Source organism: Hyperolius riggenbachi, chromosome 1 (assembly GCF_040937935.1).
Source record: "Hyperolius riggenbachi isolate aHypRig1 chromosome 1, aHypRig1.pri, whole genome shotgun sequence".
NCBI classification, from domain to species: domain Eukaryota; kingdom Metazoa; phylum Chordata; class Amphibia; order Anura; family Hyperoliidae; genus Hyperolius; species Hyperolius riggenbachi.
In genome coordinates, this window is record NC_090646.1 from 432,977,310 (window position 1) to 432,998,631 (window position 21,322).

Sequence of the window (21,322 nt, forward strand, 5' to 3'; positions counted from 1 at the left end):
CCGAATGTTTTAGACCTGTTTTTAGACCTTGTCTAAAACATTCGGTAATTAGGTTGGTAAAACAGGGGAAATGATCAAAAGAAGCAATTCACAAATGAGTAGCTATGACTGACATCCTTCTCTGATGAGCTCTCCTCTGGATACAATACCTCACAGAATTACTTTACCGACAGAAATCAGCTGGTCTAATATCTGTCAGAAAAAGTAGGTGTGGTTACTCTTTGTTTGCCTTTATGAATCGCATCGTCTGATCATTTCCCTTGCTTTACTGACCTAATTACTGAATGTTTTAGACCAGGGCTAAAATAGGTCTAGAACATTACACTAAACCATCAGTAGACTAAAAACCATCAGTAGACTAGTCTAAACTGCTTAGAGAATTGAGGCCATTGTGTCTGTAGCACAAAAAAGTGTGTGCCTATCACAAGGTCTGGTTGGGGAGAGCATTTTATATGTAGGCAGGGCTTCCTTGTGTCGGCAGTACTGGGCGTTGCCAGGACAATGACCTCATGTTCAGTGGCCCTTCAGTATGGTCCAGCGTGAGAACTGAGCTTTTAGTAAAGGTGCCTGGATGTAGGTAAAGTCTTTGTGCAGTGCTTATGCAAAGTTTTCTTTTGATAGCAAACTAGCAAGAGTTAAATCTCCCACACTTCTTGTTGCATGCTGAAACTTTTCCTCACCTAAAAGCCTTATTTTAGCAGCTTCACTGGACTTGTTAACTCATTTTAACATACTCATGACTGAGTCATGTTTTTCTTTTTCATAAATAACATTATTGCTTTCAAAAGCATTTATTATTTTAGCTCACAAAAGGCCTGCTCCAAAAAAATAAAATAAAGGTGAAAATCAAAGGACCTTTGTAACATGCTGTTGTTCCTAGATTGTAAAGTTTATAATGAGTTTTAGTGATGTAATGCCTCATAGGAGATTACACGCTGTGTTTAAACTCACATAAACTTTCCTCTGGTGCTGTGCTTGGTACATTATTCTTCAGGGAATATATTTTGTATATGTCTCTCATGCTTAGAAAGAATGGTACATTGTTTTAACTAGTTCAAGAGCTGAGTGACCTGAAGCATATTGCGGCCGCCATGCCTTTCCCTTTGCTACAAGAGCCCCTGTTCCAAGCAGTTGTTTAAAGCATTATAAAATGTGTCTGTTAATTACTTATCAGTATGATGTCTGGCTTGGAAGTGACTGACGCTTCGGCCCACCCCTGCTGTATGTTTTTCTTACAAATAACTTGATTATGTAGTGTTTTGGCCCTACCATGTTGTTTAGTTTGAAAAGTCATATAACTTGAATGCTGGACAAGCCGTACGCAAGATGAATTATTCGTTGCTATAAATCACTAGACTTGCCAGGAAACTTGATTGGATGAAAAGCCCTTTATGCTCAGAAGCGAGAATTTGCATGCCAGTATGCATAGAGGACAGTTAATGCTTGTAGATGTGGAGGGTAATGGAGATTCTTATGCAGAAATGTAGTATAGCAGCTAAGTTTGTGCAGACAGATGCAAGGGGATGCACAGTAAGCTCTACTGCAGATAAAGATAGTGAAGAGTTTTGTAATTATTTTACTGGTAACTTATTGCCGTGATTATTTATTTTATTTAAGTATTTATATAGCACGGACATATTACGCAGCGCTATACAGAGTATATTGTATTGTCACTAACTGTCCCTCAGAGGGGCTCACAATCTAGTCCCTACCATAGTCATATGGCTAGGGCCAATTTAGGGGGAAGCCAATTAACTTATCTGTATGTTTTTTGGGGATGTGGGAGGAACCTGTAGTGCCCGGAGGAAACCGACGCAGACATTGTTGTCTCCTTGCAGATGTTAACTAGGGACCCAGCGCTGCAAGGCGCAGTTGGCTGGGAATCGAATCGGGGACCCAACGCTGCAAGGGGAGAACGCTAACTACTACGCCACCGTACTGCCCAGATTGTCAATTTCTTTTTAAATTCTTCAAGCAAGTGCCGTAGACATGAGATGTTCTAGTTCTGTATCTAAACTAGAGTCTTAAAGGAGTCATCAGGCAAAAAAAAAAAGTTTCACTTATCTGGGGCTTCTACCAGCCCCATGCAGCCATCCTGTGCCCTCGTAGTCACTCACTGCTGCTCTGGTCCCCCTCCGTCAGCTAGTTTAGTTTTTACCGACCTCGAGGTCGGTGGCCGCATTGCGTACATTTTTACGCATTCCCGCTGGTGCAGGAACATTAACGCATACATTTTTACGCATTAGCGGTTCAACGCGTAAATTTTTACGCGTTGAACCTCTAATGCGTAAAAATGTATGCAATATAAATATTCTGTGTCTTGTCTTATCTTATCAGACATCAAAACTCTATATATGGAAGTTTTCACACCTTGGTCGACTTTAGTTTTACTCCAATGATACATTCATAACGCAGGGAGGAGAGATCCTGCTCCTCTGCCCAGCAATCTGTTTTTATTAGGGTGTATTCATACTATACCTGTATGTATCGGCGGTACAGAATAATTCTGCATGTCAACTCATTGCCCATGTATGTATGGGCAATGAGTATGGGCCAGCTTACATCTCTGTGTTATAACGGATCACCTTGTTCTAGCTTGCTGCATGGAAACTAAAATAACATGTATGGTATAACACGCACAGTGTCTATTGCAGTTTACACACATTATCATGCGTGTGTTATGCAATGCGCACAGTTTAAATCAGCCCTTAGGATCCTTCCACACTATGCACATTGCATTGCGATGTGATTGCTATGTAATGGCCACCCAACAAAAACTGCTCCATACCTTAGCGGTGCAATGCGACCATACAGTGAGACATTATAGTACAATGAAGGTATGTCATATTGCCACTGGAAACAAGCATGTTACCCTGTAAATGCAATGCGTTATTTCAGTGTAACATGTCGCACCACACTCAGTATGATAGTCCCATAGGAATATCATTGATGCAATGATTTTGGCCATTGCGACACAATAGACATATAGGAGCCTAAGTTGGAATCCTATTTCTCATGTCAATAGCAGGTGTCGGGAATACTAAGCATGATTTATAGTGATTACATGTAGAGCTCCAGGGCAGTCACTTGAGAAAAAGTTATGTTTGTATAATACAGCTTATTAGCATATTATTGGCTTTTAACATGATCAAGGGATATTAGAGAGCTGCAGTTTAGAATTTGGCTAGAAGTGTATTTCTTTCAAAATGATGTAATAGTATGGGAATTGGTCATTAAACAGTGCTTGAAGAGGCACCATAGTGACATATAGTAGATTGTAGTAAATTATTCAACGTACCCACTTTTACCTTTATCCTGGTTTCAGCATCAGAAACGCCTATATCTACATATTGCTATATACTAGTTTGTAACCTTGCCCTCCCAGTGATGTCACATCCTAGGCTGTTTAGATATGCAGACTTCTCCCAGAGCATTCTGGGAGACCAGATATCATATCCAATGACTTTGGAACACAGAGTATGTACCTGCCAGCAATAAAGAAGTCACCACCCGAGATTAATTTCAGAATGTAAATAAGGGTGAGGAAAGGGTGAGTTAAGAATTTACAGTGTGAGACAGATCATTTTGGCGCAGAGTTGCTCCGATGATTTGGGCTATTACGACTATAACGGCTCTCAGTGACTAATTTGGGTGCCAATGATTTCCACAGCTTAAAATAGAAAAAAATAGGTATTTCGGCCCCCAAAGTTGTGGCAACTTGGAGGGGGAATAGCATTATTGTTTCGCAGAGAGTAGCTCTGCTTCCTCAGAGACCTTTAGAGAGAGTCTCTGAGGAAGCAGATTTACAAAATTGTATTGTAAAAAATAATTGTATTCATTGTTCATTTCAGTACAGTTACTCTTTAAATTACACGTATGTTTATTTTTATGTTACCTTCCTTAAGAAAGTGAGCTACTTTCACAGTTCAGTCTTTCATCTTCATGAAATGCTCACTTTCTGTCTGCTAAGGTTTCACCTCTGTCACTCTGTCATTGGGAATGCTCATATCTGTTTTTGTTACTCTATAGGTAGTGTGCAATTCCTTAAACACTTTTGGTATAAATAGTGTATTTCCACAAACCAGTGGGAACAGATGGATGTGTTGCTCATTTTAGCTTTCTAGATTGAATGCATGATTTGCATGTACTTCAGATAAAGTCTTTCATTTTAATCTAATGACTTTGCACTTACAGGATGAAAGTATGGAAGATGCTGAGATGACTGTGAAATCAAGTCACCAGTTTCAGAAAGAGACCTTTGATTTCAGCAGTGATAGTGATAATGAAAGTGGTAATGATTCAAGGAGGAAGGGTAATGCCTCTACAAGTGCTGATCGTGGTAAACAACTAACATTACAGCAATGCGGGTTTTCAAAATTACTTGAGCAAGCACTTGATCAAAGCAAGACGAATGACCTTTCTGGAAGTTCCTCCGGTAGCTCTAGACTTTCTAAAATTGAGAGTCCCTGCAAGTCTGAAGAAGTTGTAGAAGTAAACATAAGCAATAATTCTGGGTGGAACATTTCATTTGACTCCGACGGTGATGGCGACCTCAAGGTAGAAAACAAAAGGCATATTTCTGGGGATGTTCAAGCTGTCCTGGAGACTGAGAGTAGTTCAGATGAAAGTGACAACATTGTTTTGCCCACACAAGCCAACAAAACAAGCTCACGTGTAAAATCAGCCACGGGTGCAAGAGCCGGAATGTATGCTGATACATCATCAGGTTCAGATTTGGACTGTACTGATGCTAAAAGGAAACCCAAATATGTGATGGACTATGGCAGTGATTATATTAGCGATGAGTCTGATGACATTACGATACCAGCTAAACCTGGCTGTTCAAAAGCAAGCAAACATTATACAGAGAAAAGTTCACAAACAATTGATGGCTTTTCATCATCTGAAGATGATGAAGACAAAAGGGAAGGGCATGTTGATAATCAAGAACAGAAATGCAAATCCATGATTCACAAAGATTACTCTCATTCGAAATCAACAAGCTCAAAAGGACGCTTTAAGCTTTGTGTTCCAAAGAAATGCTCTAGAATGGACCAGGATGATGGTGCCACTGATACAGTCAAAGAAAATATAGCATCTCTAGACAGAATTTTAGGTAAATTATTTATAGTATGAAGATCTGTTTGGAAATACAGTAATAGTGTATTCCATGTCATTGTGCACTGATATCACACTATTGCACTGTAAGTCCAGCTCTATTGCTTTCTGCTTAAAGACCAAATGAAGTGAGGAGAATATGGAGGCTCCCATATTTATTTCCTTTTAAACAATACCAGTTGCCTGTCAGCCCTGCTGATCTATTTGGCTGCAGTAGTGCTTAAATCACACCAGAAACAAGCATGTGGCTAATCTTGTCAGATCTGACAATAATGTCAGAAACACCTGATCTGCTTCATGCTTGTTCAGGCTCTCTGGTTAAAAGTATTATAGGCAGAGGATCACCAGGACAGCCAGGCAATTTTGGTATTGCTTAAAAGGAAATAAATTTGGCAGCCTTGCGGTTGCGTTTTGTGATTTGTAGTGGAAAGAAGCACTTAAATTTGGTTTCTTTTTGCCAGTCAGTTGAGCAACTTGTCCTAGTGCTATCTCCTGCAAGCGTGTAAAATTGTGTTCTTTTTCCTTTACAGACGGCGTGACTGGAGTTGCTTATATTCACTCAAATCAAAATGTAATTGGTTCAAGCAAAGCTGAAAATCACCTGAGTCACTGGGCTGTGCGGGATGTGTTTGAGTTCAAGCAGTTCTCTCAACTTCCTGCCAATATTGCTCCTGACATTCTGGAGGTAAGGAGACTATTGGTGAAATTCCTGGTGTTTATTTTCATACCTATATATCTCTGCTGTTAGGCTACTCTCTGCTTTGTGCACTCTTTATTTATATCATCTTCTAGTATGCATTCAAATATTTTACATCTAACAAAAGTTAGGTTTACTGGTCAGTGGTCTCTGGGGTTTCCTTAAAGAGAAACCCCGTGACCAAGAAATGAACTTCATCCCAATCAGTAGCTGAGACCCCCTTTTACATGAGAAATCTATTCATATTCATTTTCACAAATGGATCATCAGGGGGCTCTGTATGGCTGTGATACTGTAGTGAACCCCCCCCCCCCCCCCCCCCACAGTAAACTGTGTGGACCATGGTCCTGGCAATTTCCGGTCTGTGATCATTGTTGCATTGTGGGAAATAGCTGTTTACAGCTGTTTCCAACTGCCAAAAAAAAGCAAGAAGCAGCTACTTCCAGTGACATCGCCTGCCAGCAGTAAAAGTGTCACCATGTGATAAATGTCAGAATGTAAATTAGGATGAGGAAAGATTTTACAATAGCCAAACACTGACTAAATCATTTATACATAATTATTGTAAAAATGCAGCACTTTTTTTTTATTACATTATTTTCACTGGAGTTCCTCTTTAAATAAGGGCACAACATCATACAGTATATACTAGTTTTATGGAACAGATTAATTTCAGAAAGCATCCATGACAAGTCTACCTTTCTGAATGGAAAATCAAACAGAATCAATGACCCTTTGAACCTCTCAGCCCTTATGGCCCGTACTCACGGGCTGCAAATGTTTCCTGTCGCCAGCACACGTGAGCGTGTGGGCGACAGGCCGGCGACAGCTCCTCGCCAGGTCCCTCCGCGTACACACGCGGAAGAGGGACCAGCGGCGAGGCGGAAGCTGTCGCCGATGTTCCTCCTCCCTCCGCCGGATGCTCCATATACTTTAATGGAGGTTGCTGTCGCTAGTCCGCGTACTCACGCGGACTAGCGACAGTTGCGGCGGGGGTGCGGCGGCGACTGTCGCCATGCGATTGAAACTTTCAATCGCATGGCGACATGAGCGACGGGCGACAGTTCGGGGTGCGCACGCGTGCAACGGCCCATACTCACGGGCGACCTGTCGCCGCAACACGCGCGCGCCGCGTGTTGAGGCGACAAAAGTCCCTCGTGAGTATGGGCCATTACTCTTTCTCGGCTGCTTTGGCCTTTATTTACTTTTCAGGAAACTGCCAAGCTGTTCGACAAGCTAATTTAGATAACAACTCCAGTTTTCTAGCTCTTGCTGTACTGGAAAACAGAAATGGACTTCAGACAACTTAAAAGCAGGGCTAGTTATATACACGTACCTATGTTTATCTCATCATGTCACATGTCACTTTTAGTATGCTTTAAGGTGGAGCTCTAGTCAGTTCTTTCACTTTAGCTTTTAAGGATCTCTATCGTAAAAAACTGTAAAATGTAAAATGCATATAAACACATACAAATAAGAAGCACATTTCGTCCAGAGTGAAATGAGCTATACATTTCTGTTGCTGTCACTTACAGTAGTTAGTAGAAATCTGACGGAACTGACAGGTTTGTGACTATTTGACTCCATTACTTTATGGGGAATTCTCAGTATTTAATTTATTCTTTACAAAAAATACTCCCTAGAAAGGATCTGTACAAAGATGCAGACTGCCCACTATACTGGCAGTTGGACTGAGCAACTGCCATTCACTAAGTGCATTTCAAAATATAGAAAAACCTGATAACTCCCCGTGAGGAGATGGGCTAGTCCAAAACCTGTCAGTTCTGTCAAATTTCTACTACTTACTGTAAGTGACGGCAACATAAGACAAAAGTAATTTATTTATAATACATTTTACTTTGGGACAAATGCACTTTTTATTTGTGTTTTCATGTATTTTACATTTTACTTTTTTTGCGATAGTGGTCCTTTAAGGTCGTCACCCAGGATACATAAAATGCTTGATTTTTTCCCCTGCTTTTTTATTGTAAAAACGATCGGTTTTATAAAAAAGTGACTTTTTTTTTATTAAGCATGGTGGAAGAGATGATACATTTTTCAGAAAATGTAGGGTGTGGGATAGATTGTAAGTTACGTGATTTATAGACCCAAGCAATTTTTCCAGCATTTTCAATCTTTTTTTATTTTTTTCAAAAATTGAGGAAACATTTTATACATTTGTGTTTAATACATTAGTCAGATTTTTCAAAAGTTACAATCAACCGTAAAAATCTATTGCAATTCTCAAATGGAAAGAAAATATAAAAAAATTATATTGTGTGTTTTGCCACACAGAGTAGAGTTGAAATGTCTTTTGAGATATTAGAGCACTCTGTGTTCTTATTGTAAATACCGCGATTTTCCTGTCAAGGTAATCCTAAGGAACTAAGAACTTCAGACCAATATGTCCAGTGCCTTGCCAACAGTACTGCAAAGATTGTTTTTATTGCTTTCTGTGTTCTTACTGGGGAGATTTCTTCATATCCTGTTAAGATCACCCCAGCCACCTGAACTGGAAATGAAGATAATTTGTAGCACAGACGGCAATGAAAACCTCATCCCTTCCTCCCTATACTAAAAATTAAAACAAATGTTTTGACCTGGGTTCCATGTCTATATCACTCTGCCAAAACCAAAATCACAAAGATATTCATTACAGTAAAAAAAAAAGACATCATCCATCTTCACTGCCGTTTTCTTTTGCAGGACATTGTTTTCTGTGTAATGACAGGTGCAGTTTAAAAACTGGGTACATTTTCCTGGCATGTAAGCTTTTATAAACCATCGTCCAAGGCTACACTGATTAAGTGATGATCTTTTTTTCAGTTTATAAAATCTTCCCGTTATGCACTTCAGCAAGCAAGCAAGCAAGCTAAACATAACTCCACAAAAGTAGCAATTAGGTTTGAGTTTATCTCCAAGCTGCTGATGTTTCATTTTAAGAAGTGAAAGAGTCTCAGTGCACATTTGAAAGTATAATGTTACAGGAACACTCTGGCCGGGGCTGAGCCTTTTTGTTTTTACTAATGCAGAAGAGATCGGAACATGTTGCTGGAACAAAGTTTCCATAGAATAATTAGCTGTGCGCCGGAGGTGCAGGATTTTGGAAGTAAAAAAAAAAGAGCTGAATTTATCCCGAGTTAGTATTACATTACACTTTCAATATACAAGGTCTGCTGGTCACAACCTCGGTACTGTACCCACTAGCTACATGCAGCTTTTTTCAATCAATTGCAAGATTTTCAGTTAAGTTTATATAAAGTTTTGCTGAAAAGAAATGTACAAAGACAACCATTCAATTCAGGATTAGTCACCATGGAAACTGAAATGTGGTGACTGAGACGGGGGAGGTTGTGCTACTCTCCGTTTCCTACCAGCTGTCATGTGCAAACTCCGAGGCAAGAGCCCCAGCCAAAATACAGACGGATATCAGCACTAAGAAATCATATCTATACTTTTTATAAATTGGTACAAGTATCACACTCTAAAAAAAAAAATGGACTTAATCCCACGAACTGGATGACAGATGCTTGGCTCCATTTGGGGAGTTTGACAGAAACATTACTGGATGCTTTGTAGTAAAACCTGGATTATTAGTAAACCCCTCTTTATGTTGTTGCGGTGTAGTGTAAAAGAAAGCTCTAAGCTTGCTGTCAGCAACCTATACATGCCCAGCAGCACAAAATGCTTTGTATACAAAAGTTACGCTATCTTGAGGATCACTTATTCATAATTGTTCATAAGTAACATTTTTATGCAGCACCAGGAAAGTGTTACATTATAGTGTAAATGCAGTCTGTTTGGACAGTGTTTTATTAAAGTGGGGGCACACTTCATGGGATATGACAGAACAGTACTGTTACTTGACTTGAACGGTGCACTATGCTTCCTTTCTGCTCAAATTAGCATGCCAGTTATTTGTGTGAATAGCCTTGAGCTGCTACTCTCCTACTTGTTTGGATTAGCATTTGTCAAAGTTTTTTTTCTAGGACCACCAACTAGTTATGGTTTTGGGTTGTTGAGATAAAATAACACGAGAAATGACTAGTGCTTATTTTAAACTGTGATTATTTCTTCTTATTATTATTATTACAGTAAATCTTCAGTCACACATATAACAATACAATGTAACAAATATGTAGAAAGTGTGCTTAAATAATACACACTTGTGCAAAATGATGTTTCTGCTAAAGCTGAAGCTAAAAGCTTGAAGCTAAAAGCTGAAGTAAAAATTCTAATCATATTACCAGTAGCATTGAGTTGAGAAAGTTAGTTTAAATAGGTCTGCCGCTGCTTGGATTACATCATCCTGCGCTGTATAAAAAACACAAGGTGCAGGCACACACTGTCTGAACACTGTGAGGGCCCTTTTACACTAGCGCGTTTGCGCTGGCTGAATCGGAAAGTCGCAAACCGCTAGCGATTTTACAATCGCTACGGTTTGCTTTTTAACATAGGAATCGCGGTAGGTCATTTCCACTACCGCGATTCATTTTTTACAGGAACGCGAACGCGCGGCGGAACGATTATTGCCGCGATTTTGCTATGCAGTGCATAGCATCGCAAAATCGCGGCCGCAAACGTCGGGAAATCGCCAGTAATTTTTTAGCTTTGCGATTCAGCAATCGCTAGCGTTCAGCGTGAACGCTAGCGACTGCTAGTGGAAAAGGGCCCTCAGGGATTTATTTGACATTTGCTAATCAGGGATCTTCTACATGGATATATAACAAGCTCTATAACGGAGTGTCTTTGCTGATTTAGGGAAACATTTGTGCCTTTAGTGGGTAACTCAAACCCATTGAGATTCAAATAATTTCGAATTGATGCATCATTATGCAAATTGTGTAATTTATGCTGCTTATAAATGGACCAATAGAATTCCACCTTGGTGGGACTCGAATGGTGCAATTAGAAGATACTTACATTTGCATAAAGAACCATCTCTATTCTGCGACCCCCGAAGCACTTGGGTGAAGTAGCACGTACCTGCTTGTGCTTTGGCAGAAAAAGCCGAGGCCGATCAGGTCCGTGCTACTTCACAGGCACAGATGGTTTGCTCATGTGCAGTAGCACTGACCCGCGCGAGCACCACTGGAAAAAGCCAAGCCCTATGCTACTGTGCATGCATAAGCTGTTGTCTTTTTAGGGGATGCATCGCTGGAATGGCAGGGGTGGAGGAGGACAGGAAAAGACTCTAGATTATCTAGAGGCTTCCCTCTATTGAGATGGGTACCCCTTTTGGACACTTTCAGAATCTTAACATCAGGCAAGGAGGACTTAATAAAACTCCCTTGAATATGGCTATTGATTTAAAGTGCACTGAGCACCATATGTATAAAAATATTTAAAATGAACCTACCCTTAGGGAGTTTCAAAAATTATTGAGGCTGTGTGTGTCCGTGTGTGGGGGCAGTGGTAAATTACTGTAACTTACCCTCAGGGGCTGTTCCGTACCCCCAGTCTCCATCTTCCAGCACCGACTGCATTTCAAAGGGGCCGCAGATGGGCGGTTGGAGATTGATTGGTAGTGTACACACACCTGATTATCAGCTGAAGCAGCTGCCAAAACGCCCCGTATGATATGTGGCTTCATTATATTAACTCACCTGTACCAGCGCACTTCTATGTCCTTGCTCCATCTTCAGCTCTGCTGCCTGCCTCTTCTCCATGACCTGACACCTGTGCCGGGACATGCGAGTTAATACAATGCAGCGACATATCGTGCAGGGGAACTCAGGGGTTGGACCATCTGGGGGTCTGACAGCACAGGGGGTGGCAGTGGTCAGGGGCCCTAGGGCAATTTCCCCCTTAATGGCAGCACTGGCCCTGCCGAGACCACTGGTCTCTTGCCACAATATAGAAAGAAGGGAGTGCTGTCAAAAGCATCTTTAAATCTTGTGCTAGGACTACACACTGATTCATAGACTGGTCCAATGAAAGTGCTACTCTGGTGGCAAACTCAAAAATGCTTTTATTCCTTTTCTTTGCTATTATATCAGTACTAGGAATCATTGCAAATGTATCTTTACGTATTCTATTGGCCTTCCCACTGACTAATTGAATTATACAGCAGTAAGGGATCAATTAATAACCACAATGGGAGATTTAGAGATGATTTTGTTGTCGTTCTTATTGTGACGGTAGTCGGGTAGTATGGGTGGAAGTGCAACAGTGGTAATAAAATGGGGGTTGGAGGAGATACCTACAAGAACAGAAATCCTTCAGCACAATTAGTTCCCAGGGCCACATTTACAGGTTCAGTTTAATGTGAATGTAAAACGTGAAATCTACGTATATGACTCTTATCTTATCAAGAATTCCTACATTTTAATAGAAAAAAAAAAGCAGTGCTGAGGCTGTTTTGACTGCGTACGCTTGGCCAATCTCACTCATCGCAGTGGGAGAGGATCCAAAAATTGGGAAAGAAAATATGATATTCTTATTGTAATCACAGCCAACATGTATTTATTCTGATGATCTTTCTGACATGGCAGTGGTTACTTTCACCGTTTATATTACAGTTAATAAAAAACAATTTGTGTTATAGACCTCACATTTTTGTTGATAGAAGGAACATGGCTAGTGCTAAACTGTAATGAGATAATTCAGCAATTGATTCTCTTTCCGTAAGTACAGTATCCTGAGGAGCTTTACAAATGCCTCTTGGGAAATTATCTGTGTTTTGAGACAAGAGACAGAGCACACTCAGGGGAACAGTACAGCAGTAGATTGGGTGAATTCAGAATAATCTCACCTCTAGAAGTTGCTGGCGAACCTGTACAGGAGTAGCCAGCGTGCAGGCTTTTATCCCTCTAGCCAGGGATCAGGCACATAGGCAGCTGGATTCCTCCTTCACTCGGATGGTTGTTGGCAAGCAGCGAGCGGCTCTGAGGTTGTAGACTCGCACACAGACAGGGTGTATAACCTCAGAGCCGCTCGCTGCCTGCCAACAACCGTCCGAGTGAAGGAGGAATCCAGCTGCCTTTGTGCCTGATCCCTGGCTAGAGGGATAGAAGCCTGCACGCTGGCTACTCCTGTACAGGTTCGCCAGCAACTTCTAGAGGTGAGATTATTCTAAATTCACCCAATCTACTGCTGTACTGTTCCCCTGAGTGCGCCCTGTCTCTTCTTGTCTCAAACACAGATACTTTTGCCACCGAGGTGGATACCAAGAGCAGCTCCTTTATCCTTCCCCTCTTCCACCCTGCCACACTGATCGCTCCTTCTGTTTGCCGGAAGTAAACCGCCTGCCTCTTTTCCAAATATCTTGGGAAATTAGATAGTTTCTCAGCCCATTCTTAAATAGCTTGATTGAGGAGGTACCATGTTATGACAACACAGATCATGAAAATATCTTTACGTGGACACGCATACATGGATTGCTGCTGTATCTACAGTATATCCATTGCTATGGTTAGTGGTGAGTCAGAACAGAAAACGTGTGGTACTCCCTGTGGCAACAGATCCATTATTGGTCTTAATTTTCTTAACACTACTTTTAATAAATCTGCCTCATGGGTCTTGATGCAATTAACATTTATATTTTTCCCCCAGAACATATTTTCACACCATATCATTAAAACACCTCTTAATCCACTAGCAAGCAAGAAAAACCTGTACTTTTTTTAGTTGGAAAGCGATGAAAAGTTTCTCATTATAAAAGATGAAAAATTATCTCTTGGGACTCTGGAAACGTTTTATTGCATTTGGGCCAATGTGCTCTTAGCATCTTATTAGTGATAAAGTACTAAAAAGTAGTAACTAATAAGTAATATCAATTTTAAGTAAATTTGGGACAACTTGTTTTCAGTAATTTGTACTTGCTGGTGGTTGCAAAATTAGCATTTTCCACCCTCATCTGGATCATGTCAGGTAATAGTGTTTCTCGGAGGAGACACCAAGCCACAATGGAGAGATCTGAACTGCCATGAAACGCGCTACTTTTAAATACTCAGCTAATATTCTACATTTTAAATGGTTAACTCTTGAATATTAACATCTAATGTAGTGAAAGTAATGATATTTTAACAGTGAGTATGTGTATAATGTATAATTACTATTAGTAACACACAATCTTAAAATTATATGGCCAAAGAGAAATTTTTGGACCTGGCAAAGGATTGTTATTGCAAATACTTAACATAATTTTCTGAACCTGTAGGGAAACCTGAGGGGATGTTTTTGTTTTCTTTTTTTTAATTATCTGCCTTATAATCTGATCCCATGCTGGACTTCCTTAGTGACTACCCCAGAGTAAAATGCAGATGAGTTGTTTTGACTCCACTCTTACTCCAATGGCTGCATGCACATGGCAAGCATGTGACCTACAACTTGCCAAATCATGTCAACATAATTAGTGATTATAAGAAAAAAAGTGTAATTTAATGTTTACTTGTTAAAACCAGTATATCTTGGGCAATATACCAGATTTCCTAAACAAATATAATATAGAGTACAGAAACCATATACTTCGTAGCAATCTTAAAGAGAACCCGAGGTGGCTTCCTAAGAATGAAATCCGCACACAGAGGCTGGGTCTGCCTATACAGCCCAGCCTCTGTTGCTATCTCAATCCCCCCTTAGTTCCCCCTGCGCTCTGCTATTCCCCATAAATCACAGCCATGCTGTCGACACGCAGCGGGCTGTGTTTACCTCTGTAGTGTCACTCTCGACGCTCCCCCGCCTCCTCCATAGCTCCGGTCCCCGCCCGCACCCCTTCCCTCCAATCAGGGTGGAGGGAAGGGACGCAGGCAGGGACTGGAGCTACGCAGGAGGCAGGGGAGCAAGCAGAGTGACACTACAGAGGTAAACACAGCCCGCTGCGACACACTGCGTGTCGACAGCGTGGCTGTGATTTATGGGGGATAGCAGAGCGCAAAGGGAACTTAGGGGGGATTGAGATAGCAACAGAGGCTGGGCAGTATAGGCAGACCCAGCCTCTGTGTGCGGATTTTATTCTTAGGAAGCCACCTCGGGTTCTCTTTAAAACAGGATTCTAAGGGGCAAATATCCTGACTCCTTTTTTTCGTTTATGACTGATTAAAGCTTAAACGTATATATATATATATATATATATATATATATATATATATATATATATATATATATATATATATATATATATATATATAATTTTGTATATACCTTAATGCGAGGAACGAGTCACATGATATCTAAAATTCACTTCCTTTACATTCCTAGTTGTGGAGGTCTAGGACAATCCTCCCCTTCTATTCTATATAGAGATTAACGAGGCCATGATCCATGAGCCTGTGACCACGTCGTTTTAGCTTCAGTTTAAAAACAGTAAGATTGGGAATTAAGACGGTAATGTCTCTGCAGATTGCAAAGGAAGCTTATTAAGGTATTTATGACCTTCTTTTGTTTAGCACCTAATGTGTTTGATGTGTGTATGCTTGCACAAGCAGCAAAATTACTACAGATACATAGCTATCCGTAAGAGTACTCCAGATGAGCCTGAAAACTCCCAATTAAGTTCACACTGGCACTAAAAATGGTCCATTTAGCGGAACTTAACAGACTGGATCCTAACGGAGGTGAACGGACCCTATGTTATTCAATAGGATCTTTTCACATTGCTCCACAAGAATGGATCTGTTCAGCACGTTCCGCTGAATGGACCGCAAGTTTTATGTAGGCTGCGATATATCTGGAATGATACACGTATCGCATTGACCATGCGCTAACTGAATGGAAGGTTACAGATGAAAAACAGATACCTTTTAAAAATGGATCCGATGCACATTTACGTTTCTCATCTGTATAGTGTGACTCAGGCCTAATTGGCTAGCTATTTCCCTCTGTGTTGGGAAGTGATGCTTAAAGTGAACCTCCAGACTAAAAATCTACTCAGCAGCACTGAAAAGGCTTGGTGTTTCTTTAACAGTTTCACAGGATCAGAACTTTGTTTTTCTTACCAAAGCCTAATTTTTAGCTGCACAGAAGCTAAATTCCGCCCCATCAAAGAAATCTATCTGGGCATTTTTCTCCTGATGCTGTGCAAAGCATGATGGGATTTCTGATGTTGTTGTTGTTCTCGTTGCCTAGCAACTGGAAAGGGTGATCAGGACACAGCACGGTTGGAACTGTGTCTCATGCTCCCTGTCACCTCCTATCAACCAAAAAGATGGCTGCCCTCATGAAATCTCAAACATTTGCCTGTTGAGGGTGGGTAAGAGATTATATTACCTATCTATTTTAATTAACATAACTAATGTACCTTAATGACAGTATGTTTGTTAAGGTAGAAGTTCCTCTTTAAACTAGCATCCTGGATATGGCTATGCTTCCTGCCTTTGCATACATGATTTAAATATTGGCATTGATCTCTGATAATGCTCTTGTTAAACGTACAGGGCTAGGAAATGTCACCCGATGAAAACGCAAAGCTACTTTATATGTTTTATACTAATGTATCATTCTCTGTCTTGGCAAAATAATGTTTTGCATATATTATGATTCAAAAGCAATTTATAGATGCGGGAGTGGCATTTAAGTGGCATGCCCATTTTAGGATAATGTAAGGGCGTCATAGGGGTGCCAACAGGTACTGACCCCTCTGATTCAAAACACCATTTTACTCCTAGTGGATGGGCATTGGGAAGCTGAAGAGCTTAATTTAAAGCTGATATGCACCATCTAAAGCTTTATGCTGGAGTGCACTGTATCACAGGGATGTAATTTGTTGACATTTTTGTTATGGCGTTAATAGATATTAACAAATGTAAATTGTATATTTATTTTAATCCTAAATAAGCTGGCACATTTTTAATAGTGTAAGACTGCAGCACATGGTAGTAGCCTGCAAGGCATTTATTTTCTAGACATCGTCTTTTAAGTTATAACCCTTAAACTTAAAGTATAAATGTGAATCATGGTTCCATCATAAAATAAATGGTATGTGCTTGATTGAAAACATTGTGGGATAATCTTCATTGCCGTGGCAGTGTATTTCCATTTTCTTCTTAAGAAAGAGCATGTATGAGAACAATATTTGACCCAGGCTAAATGTGCTTAGATCTCCTTGTCAAACAATAGACTGTTAAACTGGTTGCTGAAAATAAAGATATTAGAGACATCTCTTTTTACAGGGAACATGCCAGACAGTTAAATGAACTCTCTGTCAGTGCGAGTGTGTGGTAGGTCTTGTAACTGATTGGCACGGATCCCAGAATGCTGATTTAAGACAATTCAAGGACAATTCATGGTTGCCTCAGGCTTACATTAGAATTAAATCTTACAATATTGTGTTTACTGTAACATTTTGTACCTTGGGGCAGAAATCCTTGACCAGCTAAATTGAAAAGGAAAAGAGTTTCTTAACATGTTTTCACAAATGCAATTAAAACTTTTTCTTTTTTCTTTTCCTTTGGGTCTCGAATGCCATCTGTGTTGATTTATTTACAGCACATGTTTTTACAGTAATTTTGGTTCTCTTTTTTTCCTTGCAGAGACAAGTGAGTGAATAACTTTTTAAGTTTATAGGATTTGGCTGTTATCCCGACGAATCTGTTTTCATCCTTTCTATTTGAACAGATGTGTAAACAAAAGCAGTGTTGCTTCATGTAATTTTTTGTCAAGATGGCAACTTGCATGATTGTATAAAATATGTTGTCATGACTAGACTGGCGGAATGGTGAAACTAGTTCATATATGCAGTGATAAACACAACAAGGGGCGCTGTTGATACAATGAATATCTTAAAGGGTAGGGGGTTCTAGTGGCACACCTCACATTAACCCAATCGCAATAGATGTATAACTTCCACCCGCTGCTTCCTTATCTGGTGGGGTATCCCCTTAATTCCCACCTAAAACTGGTCAATTGTATATAATGAATTAGGAGCGCTGGGTATATAGTAAATATGTCATTTATTCATAAAAGGAAAGAACCATATAAAGATATTGCACATCTATACATCACTCACAACTGCAGTCTCCATACACACCGAAGTATACTGGTTCCTCAGAATCACTATTTTGCCTAAAAATCTGTGTGCACACATAGGATACAAAAATAGTACTGAAAGTTTTGTAATGATAATTGAAAAATTGAAAAATTGCTAATAAAAATGCTTCATAGTTTCCCACACATTGCCAACAATATTCTCAATGTTGCTATTAGGAGACCACGGGGTCCAATAGTCACAATAGACAACCCGTATGTTGGTATTGCTGTGTATACAGAAAAGGAGAAGCTCACCCTCCTATGGACCTTTGTAGGCGAATCCTGTAAGTCCGCGTTCAGATTTTTGTATTGAAATTCCGGGAGTAGACTTCCGGTTGGATGGTGGGTTAGCGCAACGTCACTTTAGTACATGTGCGGCAATTTGGGTGCTTGAAAGTGGATTCTGAGGAAGACAGACTTATATTCTGTCGAAACATGTCAATCTGATTCTTTTTGATCCTTGAGGAGTGGGGCGCCCCATCTATCCCTCTGGATATAAGAACAATTCCACTTTCAAGCACCCAAATTGCCGCAAATTGTACTAAATAAACGGCAGAAGTTTACCTGTGGAGCGCAAGGAAGTGGACTGAATTGCTGGCTGGAAAGCGGACGGAAGTGACGTCGCGCTAACCCACCATCCAACCGGAAGTCTACTCCCGGACCACGCTAACGGCTACCCCTGGAGACCGGCGGTGTGTGGCTGGTTGCGAGCATACGGTGGGAGCGTATGCTGGGGCCAACAGCGGAATTTCAATACAAAAATCTGAACGCGGACTTACAGGATTCGCCTACAAAGGTCCATAGGAGGGTGAGCTTCTCCTTTTCTGTATACACCGCAATACCAACATACGGGTTGTCTATTGTGACTATTGGACCCCGTGGTCTCCTAATAGCAACATTGAGAATATTGTTGGCAATGTGTGGAAAACTATGAAGCATTTTTATTAGCAATTTTTCAATTTTTCAATTATCATTACAAAACTTTCAGTATTATTTTTGTATCCTATGTGTGCACACAGATTTTTAGGCAAAATAGTGATTCTGAGGAACCAGTATACTTCGGTGTGTATGGAGACTGCAGTTGTGAGTGATGTATAGATGTGCAATATCTTTATATGGTTTCTTCCTTTTATGAATAAATGACATATTTACTATATACCCAGCGCTCCTAATTCATTATATACAATAGTTCATATATGCATTTGTGATTAAATAGATCTTTTATTGGCTTCTAAGCCAATTCTTGTATACTGTGGTAACTAAAATCCGACTGTTTAAATATTATGACCTCATAGGTAACTCTTTAAGTTTTCAAACATAAAATATCCTTAAAGGGGGAGCTTCATTATATGTTAAAGAAACTCTAAAGCAAGTCTAACTCCACTTTTTTAATGTTAAGCACTATAAACTCTGCTAAACTGCCGCATCCCCGCTGCAAAACTAGGGATTTATACCCCCCAAATCCCCTCTGCAAAATCCACAACTTTCTTGGTCGTGGATTTTGCTGCTCATACAGGCAGAGCTTTGAGCTGCAGCTCTGCCTCCATGCACATCAATCTACCCGCGGATCTCCGCATCTCCCCGCCCCTCTCAGTGAAGGAAGATTGAGAGGGGCGGGGAGAGGCGGCAATCAGCGGGGATTGATGCACGAAGAGGCAGAGCTACAGCCCTAAGCTCTGCCTCAAGCAGGAAGTGCTCCCTGGAAACAGCAGAGGGGATTTGGGGGATATAGACCCCTCGTTTTGCTGTGGGGATGCGGCAGTTTAGCAGGGCTTATAGTGCTTTACATTAATAAAAGTTAAAAAAGTGGATTGAGACTCGCTTCAGAGTCTCTTTAAAAAAGCTTATTGAAAATCATTTTTGAATATCTTTTTTCCCCCTTTTTTATGAGAGATGCCAGTTTCTTCTGCAGGAATTATTCTCAGGGAGAATGAATGGAGAAGCATACAAATTATTTGATTAGGTCACAGATTTGTAGGGGGAGACATTAGGGAACTGTGAAGGGGAGGGAGGGGGGCAACTAGATACCAGGAAACTGTATGGGGAAGGGAATGGGGTGACTAGACACCAGGGAACTGTATAGGACAGGGGTTCTGAAACTGAGTGCCATGGCACCCTGGTGCGCCGCGGGCACCACCCAGGGGGTGCTTCGGCATGCATCCCCATTCTTAGTGCATTGCAATGAGGTAATGCAACTGCACATTGATATACAGTGTGGCTGCATTACCCACCAGTTAGCCTTTAGTTTTGTTACTAACTGCAGTCTCCATGTAGGAAATTGTCTATGTGCTCTACAAGATTGACTCTTTATCCTTATGTTCATTCAGGAGGGTGCTGCATAATGGGAGGGGGGGGCAGTCATTGACTACTTGGAGGGGGGATGCTACCTAATAAGCATCACTAGCTACTTGCTTGGAGGGGGGATGCTGCCTAATAAGCATCACTAGCTACTTGGAGGTGGGTGCTGCCTAATAAGCATCACTAGCTACTTGGAGGGGGGGGGGGGGGTGCTGCCTAATAAGGGTCTTAATGGCATTTTGATAGTTGTTTTTTGCAGAAGGGTGCCTAGGAAACATTTCAAAGCCATCAAGGGCGCCCTCACTTAAAAAAGTTTGAGAACCACTGGTATAGGGGTAAGAGGGGGCCATTAGACACTGGGAAACTGCATAAGGGAGGGAGGAGGGCCACTAGGAACCAGAGACCTGTATAGCCGAGGGAGGGGGACACTAGACACCAAGAAACTGGTGTGTGTGTGTGTGTGGGGGGGGGGGGGTTAAGGGAAGGGCCAAAAGACATCAATAGACTGTAAAGGGTAGGAAGGGAACTATTACACACAAGGGAATTGTATAAGGGGGGACACTAGTCACCAGTAAACTGTGTAGGGGAGCAAGGGGGCCATTATACCCTAGGGAACGGTATGGGGGGGGGGGACCAGACAGCAGGAAACTGTATAGGGGAGCCATTAGACACCAGGGAGCTGTATAAGGGAGGGAAGTGGCCACTAGACATTGAGGTTGGCCCACAGCTTAGTCCCAGTTTTCAATTTTGGCCCACTGTATTTGAGTTTGACACCCCTGGGCTAGAGAGAGAAGTGGCCATGAAGTAGGTTAGAACAGTTTGGATCAAGTCCACCTAATAGCAGTAACCATCTTTAATCCCAGTATAAACCTTCCGCAGATGTTTTTAAAAGGTGAATTTTCCATGCTTACACCTGCTTGGATATGGGGGTGGGATGTACCTTGATTTGCTGTTGTTTAGAATGGTTTTGCAGAGAAACAGTTTAGACTTGTATTCATAGAGGTCACTTTTAAAACCAGAATTCCTCTACTTTTGTTGTATACAGCGCTTCACTTGGCTCTGGTGTGGTAGGAGAGACAAGGGTGGAGATTAGTAACCCAGGATATTGCAGTTTTATTTTTGTTCAGAGTAGAGATCATAGTGTGGATATACTTGGATGCAGCTTATTCTGGATAAGTTATAGAGGCAAGGGCATCTTGTATATGGTACTATGTTGTAAAGATCTGTTTGTAAGCAAATACA

The 21,322-nt window shown here is 40.9% G+C and overlaps 1 protein-coding gene across 2 annotated transcripts in view; it reads left to right on the forward strand.

Annotated features, from left to right (window-relative positions):
* The window catches only part of ERCC6L2 (ERCC excision repair 6 like 2), a 289,432-nt gene that overhangs the window by 129,643 nt on the left and 138,467 nt on the right, over positions 1-21,322 (forward strand). For both annotated transcript variants that reach the window (XM_068237461.1, XM_068237451.1), the window contains exons 17-18: positions 4,195-5,116; positions 5,649-5,803. In XM_068237461.1, coding sequence (XP_068093562.1) covers positions 4,195-5,116; positions 5,649-5,803 — 1,077 coding nt within the window. The remainder of the gene's footprint in view (positions 1-4,194; positions 5,117-5,648; positions 5,804-21,322) is intronic.